Consider the following 14433-nt stretch of genomic DNA (forward strand, 5'->3'; position numbering starts at 1 on the left):
AACAGTCCCAGTCCTAAATTTCATTTTGGGGCACATATATCTGGTATGGCATTTTTTAGTCAAGTTTTGAAATGAAACATTATGTTAGCTGTCACAAGGGTAGAACTAGGGTGTCAGAGTTCCTTTTAAATTTGTTCAGAGTAGGGCTGCAAGAACGACTGGTCAACATAGTTCGTATAGTATTGCCAAATGCCCACCATTGTGGCTGGATCAGTTGCTGCAGCAGGTCGGCATCTCTCCAGCAGTACAAGTAGTATGATTTTCCGCATTAATACATATGTTATTTTGCTTAGCATTTTCACCTGATGTAAAATTTTAAAGCATTAGAATATTACTCATTATATTACAAACACTGAACTCAGAAATGAGGTCACTATTCTATCCAACTCAGATCTGTGCATCATCAAATAAAAGAGATGGCATGAGTCATTTATCAGCTGATCAGACCAGACTGTTGAGAGTTTCTTGTGTCAACAGAACAATAAAAAACACAATCATGAACTACAGTCATCTGCACCCAAAAGGCAAGGTGCCGTGCTGTAGTTTTGATTTCTAACAGCGCGGAGCTGCAGCCCATGTTGTGGTTTTATCAGTTATTCCAGGATTCCAGTAATTTCACATGAAGTGATTGTTGCATTTTACTCAAAGCATGACCAGTGTTATCCCGCAGCATAGAAATATGGTAAATACTTTAACACTGGTATCGGATAAGTCGATACCCAATGTCCAGGTATTGAGAGCACTGAAGTTGGATCTGTGCATCCCTAGTGCAAACGGCCATTCATGCCATCATCATCAAATGACAAATATATGCAGATATATATATATTTTTTTCCTTTCGGCTTCTCCCTTCAGGGGTCGCCACAGCGGATCATCCTCCTCCATCTCACCCTGTCCTCTGCTTCCTCTTCACTCAAACATACAAACCTCATGTCCTCCTTCACCATATCCATAAATCTCCTCTTTGGCCTTCCTCTCCACCTTCTGCCTGGCAGTTCCAACCTCAACATCTTCCTACCAATGTACTGGCTATCTCTGCTCTGTATATGTCCAAACCATCTCAATCTAGCCTCTCTGACTTTGTCTCCTAATCACCTGAGATGTGCTGTCCCTCTGATATACTGCTTCCTGATCCTATCTACCCTGCTCACTGCCAGAGAGAACCTCAGCATCTTCATCTCTGCTACCTCCAGCTCTGCCTCCTGTCTTTTCCTTAGTGCCACTGTTTCCAAACCATATAACATTGGCATGATCACCGTTTTGTACACCGTCCCTTACATCCTTGCCGACACCCTTTTGTCACACATCACACTTGACACTTTTCTCGAATTATTCCACCCTGCCTGCACCTGCTTCTTCAACTCTTTTGTCACACCCTCCATTGCCCTGGACAGTTGAGCCTAAGTACTTAAAATCCACCACCTTTCTTTATCTCTACATCCTGTGACTTCACACACTTGGGTCCCTCTCATTCACACACATGTATTTCTGCATCCTGCCAGAGATGATGATGTTGTGATGATGATGCAATGATGACGCGCCAAAGACTGTTAAACGCAGTCATCTAGCTGCACGTGAGGGCTCTCTGCCGCTGCCTTCACGACCCCGGGTTGTGACACGACAGAGGCAGCATTAAGCCTTCACTCATGTAACCTCTTGGTCGCCAAGAATTCAGACGCAGGAGAACTTTATGAAGCAATAACCTCAAAATGGAGCATCATCATGATGAAGGACTTACTGCATCATTGAGAGGAGGACTTCAAACATTTAAAACATATGCATAATTCAGGTTTGATATGGAGAATAGTTGATCTTTAACAAAAAATGTTATCACTGTCATTAGTTTTGCCTCACCTCCTCAGCTGCAGCCTCCGAAAGAAGGCCCTCTCTCTGAGCACAGGTAACATGGAAGTAGGAACGGCACATGCCTGCATCGCAGCTTATGCACACACCAGTCCGTGTGAAGTGGGGGTCCTCACAAAAACTGCATTCCTGATGACATTAAATAGATTACAAGCTCTAGTCATTCAATAATAATATTATAATATTATGAAAAATGTTTTGAACAGCCAGCCTGCCAAACTAAAATAACTTATTTTGCTTTTACAAATTCAAGGTGTAATTTGGAAAAGACAACATAACCACAGAAAGCAAAGGGAAAGCAAAGGGAAAGCTCATCTAAAGCAGACAGAAAGGCTTAGTGCCAGTTTTAAACATATTTGAATGAAATTTTTGGAAGGAAGAGCTGATCAAGTTTTGAGGTTGTTCTGGAAGTTATTGATCGTTCTGAAGGTTAATGACTTGCTTGTCGATTTTCCCTGTTGCGGGAAAAATAAATGAAATCAATTATTAATTTAAAAATGATTCCATATTAACTTGCTTAACCTCATTTTTAAACACATTGCCATATAAATCTGTTTCACTCAATGGCGCATGTAACGGCTTCTTGACATTAGAACGTGGCAAGATCTGCATCAGTAAACCATAAAAAAAATAATAAAATTGGTCCACTATAATCATTTCATACAAACACATTCACCTTGAATGTTGCACGTACTGAATGTAGTATTGTATTGTATTGACAAAACACAAAGGTGCTGACAAAACTGCAATGCTGACAGCATTGCGACTGACATGGGTACTTGCCTTGGCCCCATACTTAGAATAATTCATCTCAGTTAGTGTAACAGGTCGTAGTTTGTCGATGTCTCCAAAAGCTACTCCTGGAACATAAAGTGCACAAACAACATGCACCCACCTGTAAAAGAGATATCAAAAAGTTTCAAAATGGAGAGACCTCTAAAAGATAGTTTACTCAATATTAGCAAATTACAAAAGGGAGACATATGCTATGGAAGCCCATTTCCACCAGGTTAAAAACACAGTGAGAGTAAAAAAAAAAAATCACCAAGAAGAAAGAAATTTGCTAGGCGATTTTCTTTCAATTGTGATTAAAAAAAACCCTGTGATTCATTCCCGTAGACATGTTGACAAGAATAATTTTTATTCACCTTAGGTATTCATTTCAATTCAAGTGGTCTGTATCACCTTAGCTGTTGACAACAGCAGCGCTCAGTGAATCTGCCATGCGTTCACGGAAATGCCCAATCCTTCTCGTTCATAATCTTGGTTTTGTTTTCTGGTTGCAATTCACAGGATTTCAGGTGAAAACAACATACATCTTTAATGTTTCGTTAATCAAACATATGTTAGGAGTAATTAGACACTAATAATATACAAGTGACAGCAATGAATGTTTTACTAATGGGGAGTTAGTTTTTCCCCCACTGTTTTTTTTTTTTTAATTAATCACCATTTGAAGTCCATTCTCGCCATGTGAGAGAAAAAAAGTGGAAATGGGCTTCCATTGACATGCTTACCATGACACTGATTGAAATGAATGCATGCTGTTGATTTTTTTTTCCATCAAGAATCAGGAATTACTCATGACAGAAGAAATATAACATGACAATGGCTGCACTGTATGTCAGCAAATTTGAAAAGAAATGGATTCATTGATAGTTAAGCATGGGGTAGAAACAGTTCAGTGTGATGCAATTTCAAAAGCACACTTAAGGGAAAGGAAATCTGAAGTCCAATACAGAGATATCCATCACCAGCAAGTAATAAGCTTCACATTTTAATTTGCAATGTTTTTCATGCTCTAGTGAAGTAGTAAATTTGGGTGCAGCTTGGCTCAGGAGAACTATCACTGATAACATGGTTGAAGGTGCCACACTTCACATACATATCACACGTTTCTTTTCCTTATGTCTCTTCAGTTCATACTTCCAGGTCTCATTCCCCGTCAAGCTAAGTTTTCTCATCTTTTCACAATGTATAGTGAATGTAAATCCGATCGGAATGTTGTATCAACAGGTCAAGATACTTCACCTCCCGGCATCTGTCTCTTTGAAGATGCCGTCTTGGTTGGGACAGAGTTCACAGCTGGGCTTCACTCCATTTTTACAGGCATCACAGAACCAAGGCTCAGTGGAATTCTCAGACGCAGAACTCATGATGGAATCACTCTCACCATCAACACCATAACAGCCTGGAAAAAACAAAGGTACAAATAAGTCAGGAACTGCCTGTATTACAAGGCATCAATCACCATTTTCCATGTGAGTGCCTATCATTCCAGGTATTGACTTGCATATCTGCCGTGTTTCCAGTCAATGTAAATGACACAGGCAGAGAGAACCATTTTAAACCCAGGGCAATGTTCAACACCAAAATAGACAGTTACCCAAGCAAAGAAACAAGTCCACCTAAAAATTGGTAGATCACTTCGAACACAGTCTGTAATTCTGTGACAACTGCCACGTAGGATACAGCCCCATTATGAGAGACCCTCGTGGAGCTGCTGAACTTGGAAAACTAGACGTTAGCCATGGAAGAAAAAAATCCCAAAATAATAGTTTAACCATACTTTGGAAACGGACTGCAATTATGACTTATGACAACTTATCAGGAGGATAGCTAGGCCAATGCTTGCTTTCAGATTACAAGACAGACATGTTAGTCGCTGCACTTCAATGAGTGACACTCTACCATCAAATACTTTATATGATTTATATGACGATCCGTGATTGCTTTGAATGTTGTGTACTACAGTTGAGGTTATTCATTATTTGAAATGTGCTTCATCCATGAAAGCACTTGATGGAGCATGGAGAGTTTCAGAGTCCAGGCTCATGAAAGTGAGACTGCTGGTTCCTCAGTAGCAGGCTGTTAGTGCAGCTAATGCTTAGCAACACTCGCCGGTCCAAGCGTGACATTTTAATTTTAATTATTAATTTCAGTGAGCTAGATGACCAGCCGTTCTCAGGTGTCATTTACGCAGAGATAGAAATGACAGAAGCCATCAGCGTCTTGGAATCAGGTGCAGCATTCATTAGCCATCTAATCTGAAACTTGTGAAAATGGTCAGGGTCCTGCTACAAGCGGCCAGTATGTAAATAATTCACAGACACAGCAGTCTCTCGAGATTCCACCAAAATGAGACAAAGTAAACACACATCAAATTAAAAGTGGCAATTCTGCAAGGTTTTTTGATTTTTTTCCTCCTTCAAGAGGTATATCCCTAATAATATGTACGTCTAGCTTACACAATTGTATGAGAAGAACAAATGAGCTAAGTGGTCAGTATAGACCTAACTACATACTGACAGTACACTACGGGGCCGGTGATGAGTGTGTCCAAACAAGGTCGCTCCAGCTGTTCCTTTTTAGCTTCTGACACACTACTGGCAGAAATGCCAAGCATTTTCATACACATTTCCATGTTGTCAATGAAAACTCCCACACATTATTGTCATGTTGTCGTCCAGAAAAAGACATTTATTTACAGTAGTTACCGTCGTGAAAAAAGTGGTTGTCAACAAAATAATTTTATCATTTGTCATTGAAGGTGCTACCATATCTAGAAACTTCCATCCAAAATCATCTTCTCTTCAGTCCATTGTCCAAACGGCAATAACCCATTAGTTTGCATGCATATAGTGTGTTGATGTGATCTTACCCTCATGCACAGTCACTCCACAGTTGTCACACTGGATGATCTCATCAGCATCCTCACTGTTGTCTCCTAAGCAAACGCAGCAGATGAGGATGTGCTGAGCACTCCAGTTCTGGGGCCGTTCGAGCAAACCATCCTATGGAAATAGGAAAAAAATCCACATTGAGCTAATACTTAACACCTCCCCAAGATCTGCTGATCAAAATTACAAAATTATAACCTAAACCCATGCATCATTGCTGCTTGAGAAAAAAGGAAGAGCACCACCAGAGGATCAGGTAAACATCTCTAGTTAAGTAATTTACAATGGATAGCACCTGGTGGTCATAATATACACAACAGATGAGTTAATTTACCGGATTCCCAAATCATGAATCATTTATCATTTTCACAACATAACTTTATCTCTAGCATTGTCAAGCTACAAATGGAAATCAAAATGGAATTTGGCTACTGCTCTGATTGAAACGCCAGGCAATCCATGGAGTTGTGCCGCGGTTCTCAACGCAATTTGGGTGAAAGATAGCACCTCAGTGATCCGAGTTGGTCTTATCAATAAGGATGCACTGAACATTTGGCCAATTCGTGAAATTCAGCTTTGGGGACTCTTTGCCACCGAAGCCAAATAAACACTGGCGCACATGATGTGATCAAACACAGTGCATCCCAGCCTGAACGCTGACCGCCGTCATGGTGATGCTTTAGTTCAAAGTGTGATCCTTAGTCTGCATAGTGTTAATAATGCTTTATATTTAAAATGTATGTCGAGAATCTTCACATACAAACTGACAGTGTTCGCTCTTGACATTGAAGTCATGTCGCACATTTGAAGACAGTGGACATCAAAGAATTTTAAGTAATTATTTATTCTTGTACTTTATATCTTTCTCAAACAGACTGATGAACCCTCATGAATCAGTCTTTCGTGAGACTTACATTTTGTCCACTTGAGGCCACTGTAGCGTTATCAGCCTGTGATGCTGAGGTTAAAATGAACGACAGACTACACTGTTGTTTTCTAATGATTCTTTGTCAGTTTCTTCACTTGACCAGCATGTAGTCTCTGAAACCGGTACCACTAGGGTCTGTTTCGTTCGTTCTGCACATCTCCACCACATAAATCTGTCAGTGCTCCAACCATAATTTGCTCAATATATACACACTCTTTCACCAATCACATGCAACTTTTACAGAAAGATGTGTATCACACGCTGTATGTGAGAGACTTGAGAGCTGTGTGTAATGTGCCTGCAAGTGTCTCCATGCGCATACATTGATTTGAGACCATGCTGAGAGTGACAGATAAGGATGAATCTGTGCCAAGAGAGGAGAGATAATTGACACTGTGTAAATTGCAACCAAATGTGAAGGTTTTTGAGCTGATTTAACAGAGCTGTTCTATAGGAAAGGGAATTTTCTTCTAGGGACGCGCTGATCAGAATGTTTGCTGCCGATCACAGATGCAGATCAGCAAATTATGAGACCTTCTGTGTTCATGATGTGACAAAAAAAAACAAAAACCATTTTATCATTTAAATTCGGACAAATGTTTTCACATACCTCCTCAAGGAGGAAAAACAATAGAAAACACTGGAAAATGCAGCAACTATTCTGTCAAAAGAACAACTGGAAAAACACCGCTAAGCAAGTAGCTTAGCGGTCAGAATGTCACACTCGAACCAGCAGCCTGCTGCTGAGGAACCAGTGGTCTCACCTTCATGAGCCCCGAAAACTCTCCGTGCTCCGTCAAGTGCTGCGACCTTAAATGGTGTAATTTGTGTCATTGAAGCCTTTTAACGTGCTTCCCTCTGCAGAGCATTTTTCTGTGTATGTGCTGGGATGCAAACTTTAAATGACAAATTGACAAAAACCTCCACAGCAAACATGCTGCTGCCGAGTGAGCAGCAAGCAGTGAGGGAGTAGCGGACACACGGAGCTTCACCAGAGTGTCGGCTGTCACACATGCTCGTTTATTTTTGATCGGCAATGGCAGGTAGTGATCAGCATTCACCGATCACGCTCATGTCGGTCGATCATGATCAGTGGCCGATCACCGCATCCCTACTTTCTTCCATGTAGCACAATAATTAAAATTTTATTGATTATGTCCTCCAAGGGGGGCATATGATTTTGCAGACCAAAGTAATTTGCAGGAAAATCCAAGGTTTCCACTCCATGTAAACAAGCCTGGCGCACCACCACAGCTCAAATGAAAGCTAAAGATAAAGATGAAAAAGGTGGTTTCATACAGTGAATTTTGTAAAACAGAATCCACAGCAGGACTGCATAATGTTATTTTAATGGCACCCACAATTTAAGACGAAAAGGTGATATGCAGATATGTTTGTAGATTCACAAACCCTCGTAAATGTACTCTTGCTGCTTGAATCAACATGACAAACAAATACAACATTTTAAATAAATTAATCATTTCTATTTACAGTTTGGGATTTTTTTCATTCAGTATTTATATATTATTATTTATATATTATTATTATATATTTAGCCAATTAGTAATTGAAAAATAAATAAATAACAAGAAAAAAAATAGTGTCAAGGGTTTGAAAAAAAAACCCAAATTAATAAGAAAAAGTTGGACAGGTTAGGGTGGTCTATATAACTGCAAATATTAGCAAGAGCAGCACATTCCTCACCAGAGGTGTGACGTATTTAAGGAACTTCAAGTGTGGATAATTTTGGTTTTGCTTTCTGATCTCAATTCACGTGATTTCAGCAGAAATTGAGATCAATTCCAATATTTCATTAATCATGTAGAGTGGATGTTTAGAGTACTTTGACTATAACAACATTTTGAAACAACAATGAGGAGTACGTTCTGAATGCTACCTTCTTTTTTTCTACACATTTTAATAGAGATCATAAAACCCCTTCTCAAACAACTAAATGTTGTTAAAAAAATTAGGACTTAAATTTTTTAACTTAAAATACTTTTTAGTAAGACAGTCTACACTCACCTCATGGCCCTTTCCCTGTAAAATGCTGTCATTAGTCAACTCCTCATCAAACGTGGTGGCGCTTTTCTTCTTGAGCTTTTTGACTTCCTCACTGTCACTACTAACATTGTCATCACCATCTTCCTTTTCATCACCATCATCAGAGTCGCCTTCATTGTCATCGTTGTCGTCATCGTCGTCGTCGTCATCATCATCATCATCATCATCGTCGTCGTCATCATCATCGTCGTCATTAATATCTTCTTTGTTTTTTTCATCTTCGCCCTGTTCATCCTCACCTATATCATCAATATCGTAGTCTTCGCTACCAGCATGTCCCTCTTCATCCTCAGCAGTTCCTTTTTGAGGAGCAACCTTGAGTTTCTTTTTGCTGGCAGATGGTCTCCAGTCATTGTCATCTTCACTGTCGTAATCATCAATCTCATTCAGCTCCTCAATTGAAGTGAAGTCCAAGAGCGGACGATTACGACGGAAATTCCATTTTTTGGGCTCAACTTGAAGCTCTTCATTTTTATTTCCAGAAGATCCACTGCTGCCAGGTGGGTCAGTGGGTTCAGGTTGTAGCACTTTTTTAGTCTTGCGCCGGCTGTTGGTTAGACAGGAAGTTGGTGTTTCCCTTGCAAAATCTTCTGAAGAAGACTGCTCTTTGCTCTTATCATCTTCACTAACAGGCAGGTTTTTACCAACTCCTATTCCATCATCTGCAGATCCAATATTGTCTGATTCAATCTCGGATCCAGCAGCACTTGCTCTGAATCCTTCATCGTCACTCCCATTGCCAGTGCCTTCTGAAAACATTATGATAGAAAATAAACATTAGAACATCTTAAACACTTAACTTGACTTGGTGACACAGCTTATGAATTAATTCCGTCTTCTAAAAATATAGAAGAGCAAGACGTGGCACAAAATGGGCACGGTACCTGAAAAGGCTCATATAGGAAAGGTGGGGTGCAACCTCAGATAAGAATTTAATATATAGTCCCTCAAACCACATTTCTAGCTTTAGTTTAGACTGTCTCCTCCGAAATTTTTGGATCTTTGGATATAAACAACCTTTGCTATGAAACCACTGTACCAAGTTGAAACTGTACAGTGGATACTGAGCACCTAGTGACATTGATGGGACACGGAAGTAATACTTTGACCTATAAAACCATAAACACCAGTTCTCTGTTGAAGAGGCAGACTGTGGAGCAATCAACTAGGCTGAGGTTGCTAAACTAGATAAAATGTTCAGAAGTGGTCACACCCCTTTTTCACGACTAAGGTGGATTTACCAATGATTAAGGTGAGATCCAATCGGAGTACTATTAAGTTCTGCATGTCTACTGGGCTGTGATGGCTGACATGTAGGGCTGAACGATATATTATCACATCTAAATCATGCTATGAAAAATCAAGATCATTAACATCACAAAAACAACAGCAACAAATCGTCCCCCGCTCGTCCTGCAATGTAATGTCTACGCAATCGCAAACATCAATACTGTGCCAACCCCCCAAACATCCTTTCGAGTTTGCTGTTGATTGACAGCTGAAGTCAGCCAACAACAACCACCTGGGAAGGAGTGCAGCGAGGGAGTGTACGAAGAGTGTATTAACAGAAACAGTGACCATGCAGGAGAGGGTTTGAGGTCAAGCTCGAGAAACAGCCTCATTTTAAGTTGTGCTGTTGACTAGGCTATATGGCTCCAACTGTGACTACTCTGACACTGTTCAACTCACTCTCACAGTTCCCTCTGAGACAGAGTTAGGCAAAGAATTAAAGTTCAAATGAACAAATGATTTAGGTGAAACGGCCATATCCCGACCACAGATTACGGACACTGCCGGTGACTTCAATGAAGCTTTAGCGGCATGCACACACACACAAACTATAATGCTGTTGTCCCCTTCCAAAATCAATGATGGACGTATTCGTTTGTTAACACTCATGAGGGGTCACATGTATGCCTGCCACTTCGTCGAGCCTTCGGAATCAGACATGAGAGACCTTAATTACCGCTACTGTGCATGTTGTCAGAGGACATGAGGTTGAAGAGGTATATAAAAACAATGTGTCTGAACGCAGAAGGTCTCATCATTTTGATTACCAATTAATTTCAATTCATGTGATCGGTGGTGATCAGCAAACTCTGGCTGATCGGTATTGGTGATCTGCAGCAAAAATCCTAATCGCAGAATCCCTAAACTGGAGGATTTTATGATGCCTTCAAGAGACAAACAACAGCCGTTTGTCAGGTGAGCAGCGACAAGCATCAAACAAGGATTGTGGTTGGCCACTGTCTTGTCACAGCAGTAAGGGGAAAACACAGAAGTGGCGTCGACATAAAAATACAGAAATTTCTGACATGGCCAAAATGACGTCGGTTACTGCAGTAAATTTGAATTTGTCACCCAGGCCTAAAGAAACGTGTTAAATCCATAGTCAGTCAGTCATAGTCACTTTGTCAAAGTCATCACGACGCACCAACACGCAACATTGAAATATGAAACCTTGCCAATATCATTCAGCCCTACTGACATGCTTCAATAACATCACATCAAATTTCTGTGGATAATTTCTGTGAACAGAAAGTATTGGCACAACTTGGAGAGAGAATGTTTACACCTACACGTTCCTGCTTTACACAATGTGTATTCTCTTACTGGAACAATTCACAGTGGAATGTAAAGTGGCTTCCAAATCATACATTGTTAATTGAATTTTACAATCAAATCATCAAAGCTGCTATTGATTATATATTATAAAGGGCTGCAGTGGGTGAATGTTTTTATGCAAACCCATCAAGCACACACAATTTAAATAATCAGGCGACAGCTGAAACAAGCAACACCAGACTAACAATCGATTGATTACAGTCTTGAGACACCTGATTGGTCAAGCTGGGTGTACTAGTTGGGTTGGAACAAAAACCTACACCCCCTGCAGCCCTTTGAAGACTAGTTTGGACACTCTTGCACTATTCACATTATTCTTGAGGTTTACCAGAGGCATCTTCCACTTCAAAGTCGCTGTCATCAGAGCTGTCATAATCCAAAGCATCTAAGAGAGAGGCAGCCAAGGGTTTCACCTGCCGACGCTTCAGACTGCGGTCCACTGCGAAAGGAGGCAAATTTAAGATATTTCAAAATATGTCATGGATCTGCGTTTTCTGTGTAAAATAGCGCACATCTTTAATTCTGTTGTGACTCCACCGTGTCTATTGGAAAAGAGAAGAGGATCACAACCAATGTGACACAAGGATGCACCAAGAGAAGATGCCGATTCAAAGGATGAGCAAGATTGTTTAAGCTTTTTATCCACATTTCTGTCTCCAATTGGGATAGGCAGCAAATTTTCCATACACAATTGAAAGCAATCCCAAGCATTAGAATTGAACATCTCACCATGAATTTGATAAACATGAAAACAGTTGAGGAAAAAGATGATAATTGGATAAGCAACAGACATCCGTCCATCCCTATATTGGTTAACATACCAACACCGTTGATTAGTTATCAAATAATCTGAAAAGTCCTATATTGTCTTAACTATTTGTAAAAGCAGAGAGAGCAAGCAAGTAAAAATTGTTGCTTGATTTTGAGCCTACTATACATATGCCATTAAGCCAAACACCGGTTGAGAAAAAAAATACCACATTATAATAATTCTAATAACAAACATTCCGAATGTCACGGTCGGACCGGAGGGTGTTGCTAAGCTTCAGCTGCTCTAACAGCATGCTGTGCTAACAGCAGCAGAGGCAGCGCTAATGCTACAACCCGGCATCTAAACAGTTAAAGTATTAATGAAATCTTCAATAAGGCAATGAAAAACAACCATTTTACTCACTTCACAGATTGTGGACACACTATCTCAGTCAGCGCTAATATTACAACCCGGCATCAGTTAGGGACCATCAACAAATTCTGCAGCAGTCAAAGTATAGTATAAGGCAACGGAAAACAACCATGTTAGGAGAGAGAATTGTAAAAGGGTTTTTCAAGACACAAGACAAAGGACTGGCGGTTTAATGATTTCGAGAATAGAATATGACTAAATGACAATTTATTCACATTATTTCTAATATTTCTTCAACTGCATCGAGGAAATGTGTCCAGACTGGCACAAAGTTATAGTAAGTGTATAGTAGGAGTAGTAGTATAGACATAAAACTCAATTTAACCCCTAAATGAAACTGGCAGAGCAGTCTGTCAGACACATGCAGGTTCTACGAGAGACACGAAACATTGAATTTCTCATCTCTACACTTAGTTAACAACTATAACTAAACATAAACAACACATGGAATGGAAAATGTGTTTATTGCGATAATTATCATTATCGCTGAAATTATATATATATATATATAATTGTGATTAATTAATCATAATTAACGAATTAAAATATTTGAATTGCATTTAATCGTTTTTATTTAACAGTTTGCTCTCCCGACAATACAGAACCTTTGCAAGTGCAGGAGTTCCTGGTCCACTGGTCACACTGATGCACAAGACATGTCGCAGCTAGAATGATAACAACAAACATGGAGGAATCCCTGAACAAAAGCAGTCTGTTTGCTTTCATTCAGGGATGTTTGTCGCAGCCAGGGTTTCCACAACTCTGAATGTACTTGAAAAAAAAAAAAAAATTTTCAAGAGCATTAGTTTTAATAAGGTGATATAAAAACTTGAATATAGCCAGCATCCTGATTTATTGTGCCATTGTCAAACTGATGCAAAATAAACAATATTTTGTTGTTTAAATGTATGTATGGGTCCATCATTAGTTTCACTTATATACCAAATTCATTCAAATTGAAAAATGTGGCTTCTTGAGGCAAATATTCTTGTACAACTAAACTGTGGTTAATTGATCTTAACTAATCACAAATTCTCTAATTCATTTGATTAATGTTTTAATCGAATCGGTTATAGGCCCATGTCTTTTTACACAAACAATAACACGATGTGTCAGCAGAAACAACAGTTTAATCAGTTTTTTTTAGTCTTTATTACATTTAAACTGTAGTGACGATCACAAACTTGATATTGAATTGCTGTCAGATCCTGAAAATGTAACACATGATAAAAACACTCATGGCACATTATTCTCGAACAGCTTTAAATCCATTGAATAAAAACACATCAGTATATCACTCGTCACTCGCGCTATACTGATGATCAGCCTCCTCCTCGTCATTAACAGCAGGGGGAGGCTGACTTCCTGAGGTAATCCACTTGGACAGACAGGTGAAACGTTTTTTAATCCATAATTTGAGCCGGTTGCCTGACTTCAATCTGACCTCACACACAAACGCAATCGTGATTTAGCCCCGGCAGTTGCCAAGTATATACAACACAGCAAAGACGGCTATTGTATAGAAACAAACAAACGACGTAATCTATAATTCGGAAGAAAATTGTAGCTTTACATTTACTCGGTTAGCAGAAAAACGTAGGTAGGTAGGTAGGTAGCTAGTTTAGCTTAGCTTCGCTTCGCTTAGCTTAGCTTCAGTTGTGAACACTCCTGAAGATGCGGCGATACATCAACATGCGATCTAAGTAAGCAATGCCATAGCGTTTCAATACGGTTACCGCACACAGTGCACACTTCATTGGGAAATACTCACTGTTCCTTTCCTTTCCTTACAACCCGAAGCTACCAATGTCTCTTACGGTTCCAGCATGACTGGAGGACAATGGAGAACAGCGATGACGTCCTGACGACCAAGTGACGCAGGAAGTCAACGGAGTGACTAAAGCTTTCTGCACTGTGGTTTTGCACTTTTCCGACAATGTATTTGGTCAAAAACGTCAAAAGACATGCATTTCTTTCGACATTGCTGTACTGCAAAAACTGCCACACTGAAAATTTTGCGTCGCGAGAATAGAATTTAATTAAACTCGCTTATGAAGAGTTTATAAAAATTCTTAAAAGAAATTTGATTT

At 39.7% G+C, this 14433-nt stretch overlaps 1 protein-coding gene across 5 annotated transcripts in view; it reads right to left on the bottom strand.

Moving 5' to 3' along the window:
- phf14 (PHD finger protein 14) overlaps window positions 1–14228 on the bottom strand; it is a 62680-nt gene extending 48452 nt beyond the window's left edge. For 4 of the 5 annotated variants that reach the window (XM_053863384.1, XM_053863386.1, XM_053863388.1 and 1 more), the window contains exons 1-7: window positions 14115–14228; window positions 11489–11599; window positions 8497–9284; window positions 5525–5657; window positions 3895–4054; window positions 2647–2758; window positions 1855–1992 (exon numbers count right to left, since the gene is read on the bottom strand). In XM_053863384.1, coding sequence (XP_053719359.1) covers window positions 1855–1992; window positions 2647–2758; window positions 3895–4054; window positions 5525–5657; window positions 8497–9284; window positions 11489–11599; window position 14115 — 1443 coding nt within the window. In that variant the 5' untranslated portion in view covers window positions 14116–14228. The remainder of the gene's footprint in view (window positions 1–1854; window positions 1993–2646; window positions 2759–3894; window positions 4055–5524; window positions 5658–8496; window positions 9285–11488; window positions 11600–14114) is intronic. The other variant, XM_053863385.1, reaches the window with a different exon arrangement.
- Between the last annotated feature and the right edge of the window lie 205 nt (window positions 14229–14433).

This window comes from Synchiropus splendidus, chromosome 4 (genome assembly GCF_027744825.2).
Source record: "Synchiropus splendidus isolate RoL2022-P1 chromosome 4, RoL_Sspl_1.0, whole genome shotgun sequence".
Lineage (NCBI taxonomy): Eukaryota > Metazoa > Chordata > Actinopteri > Syngnathiformes > Callionymidae > Synchiropus > Synchiropus splendidus.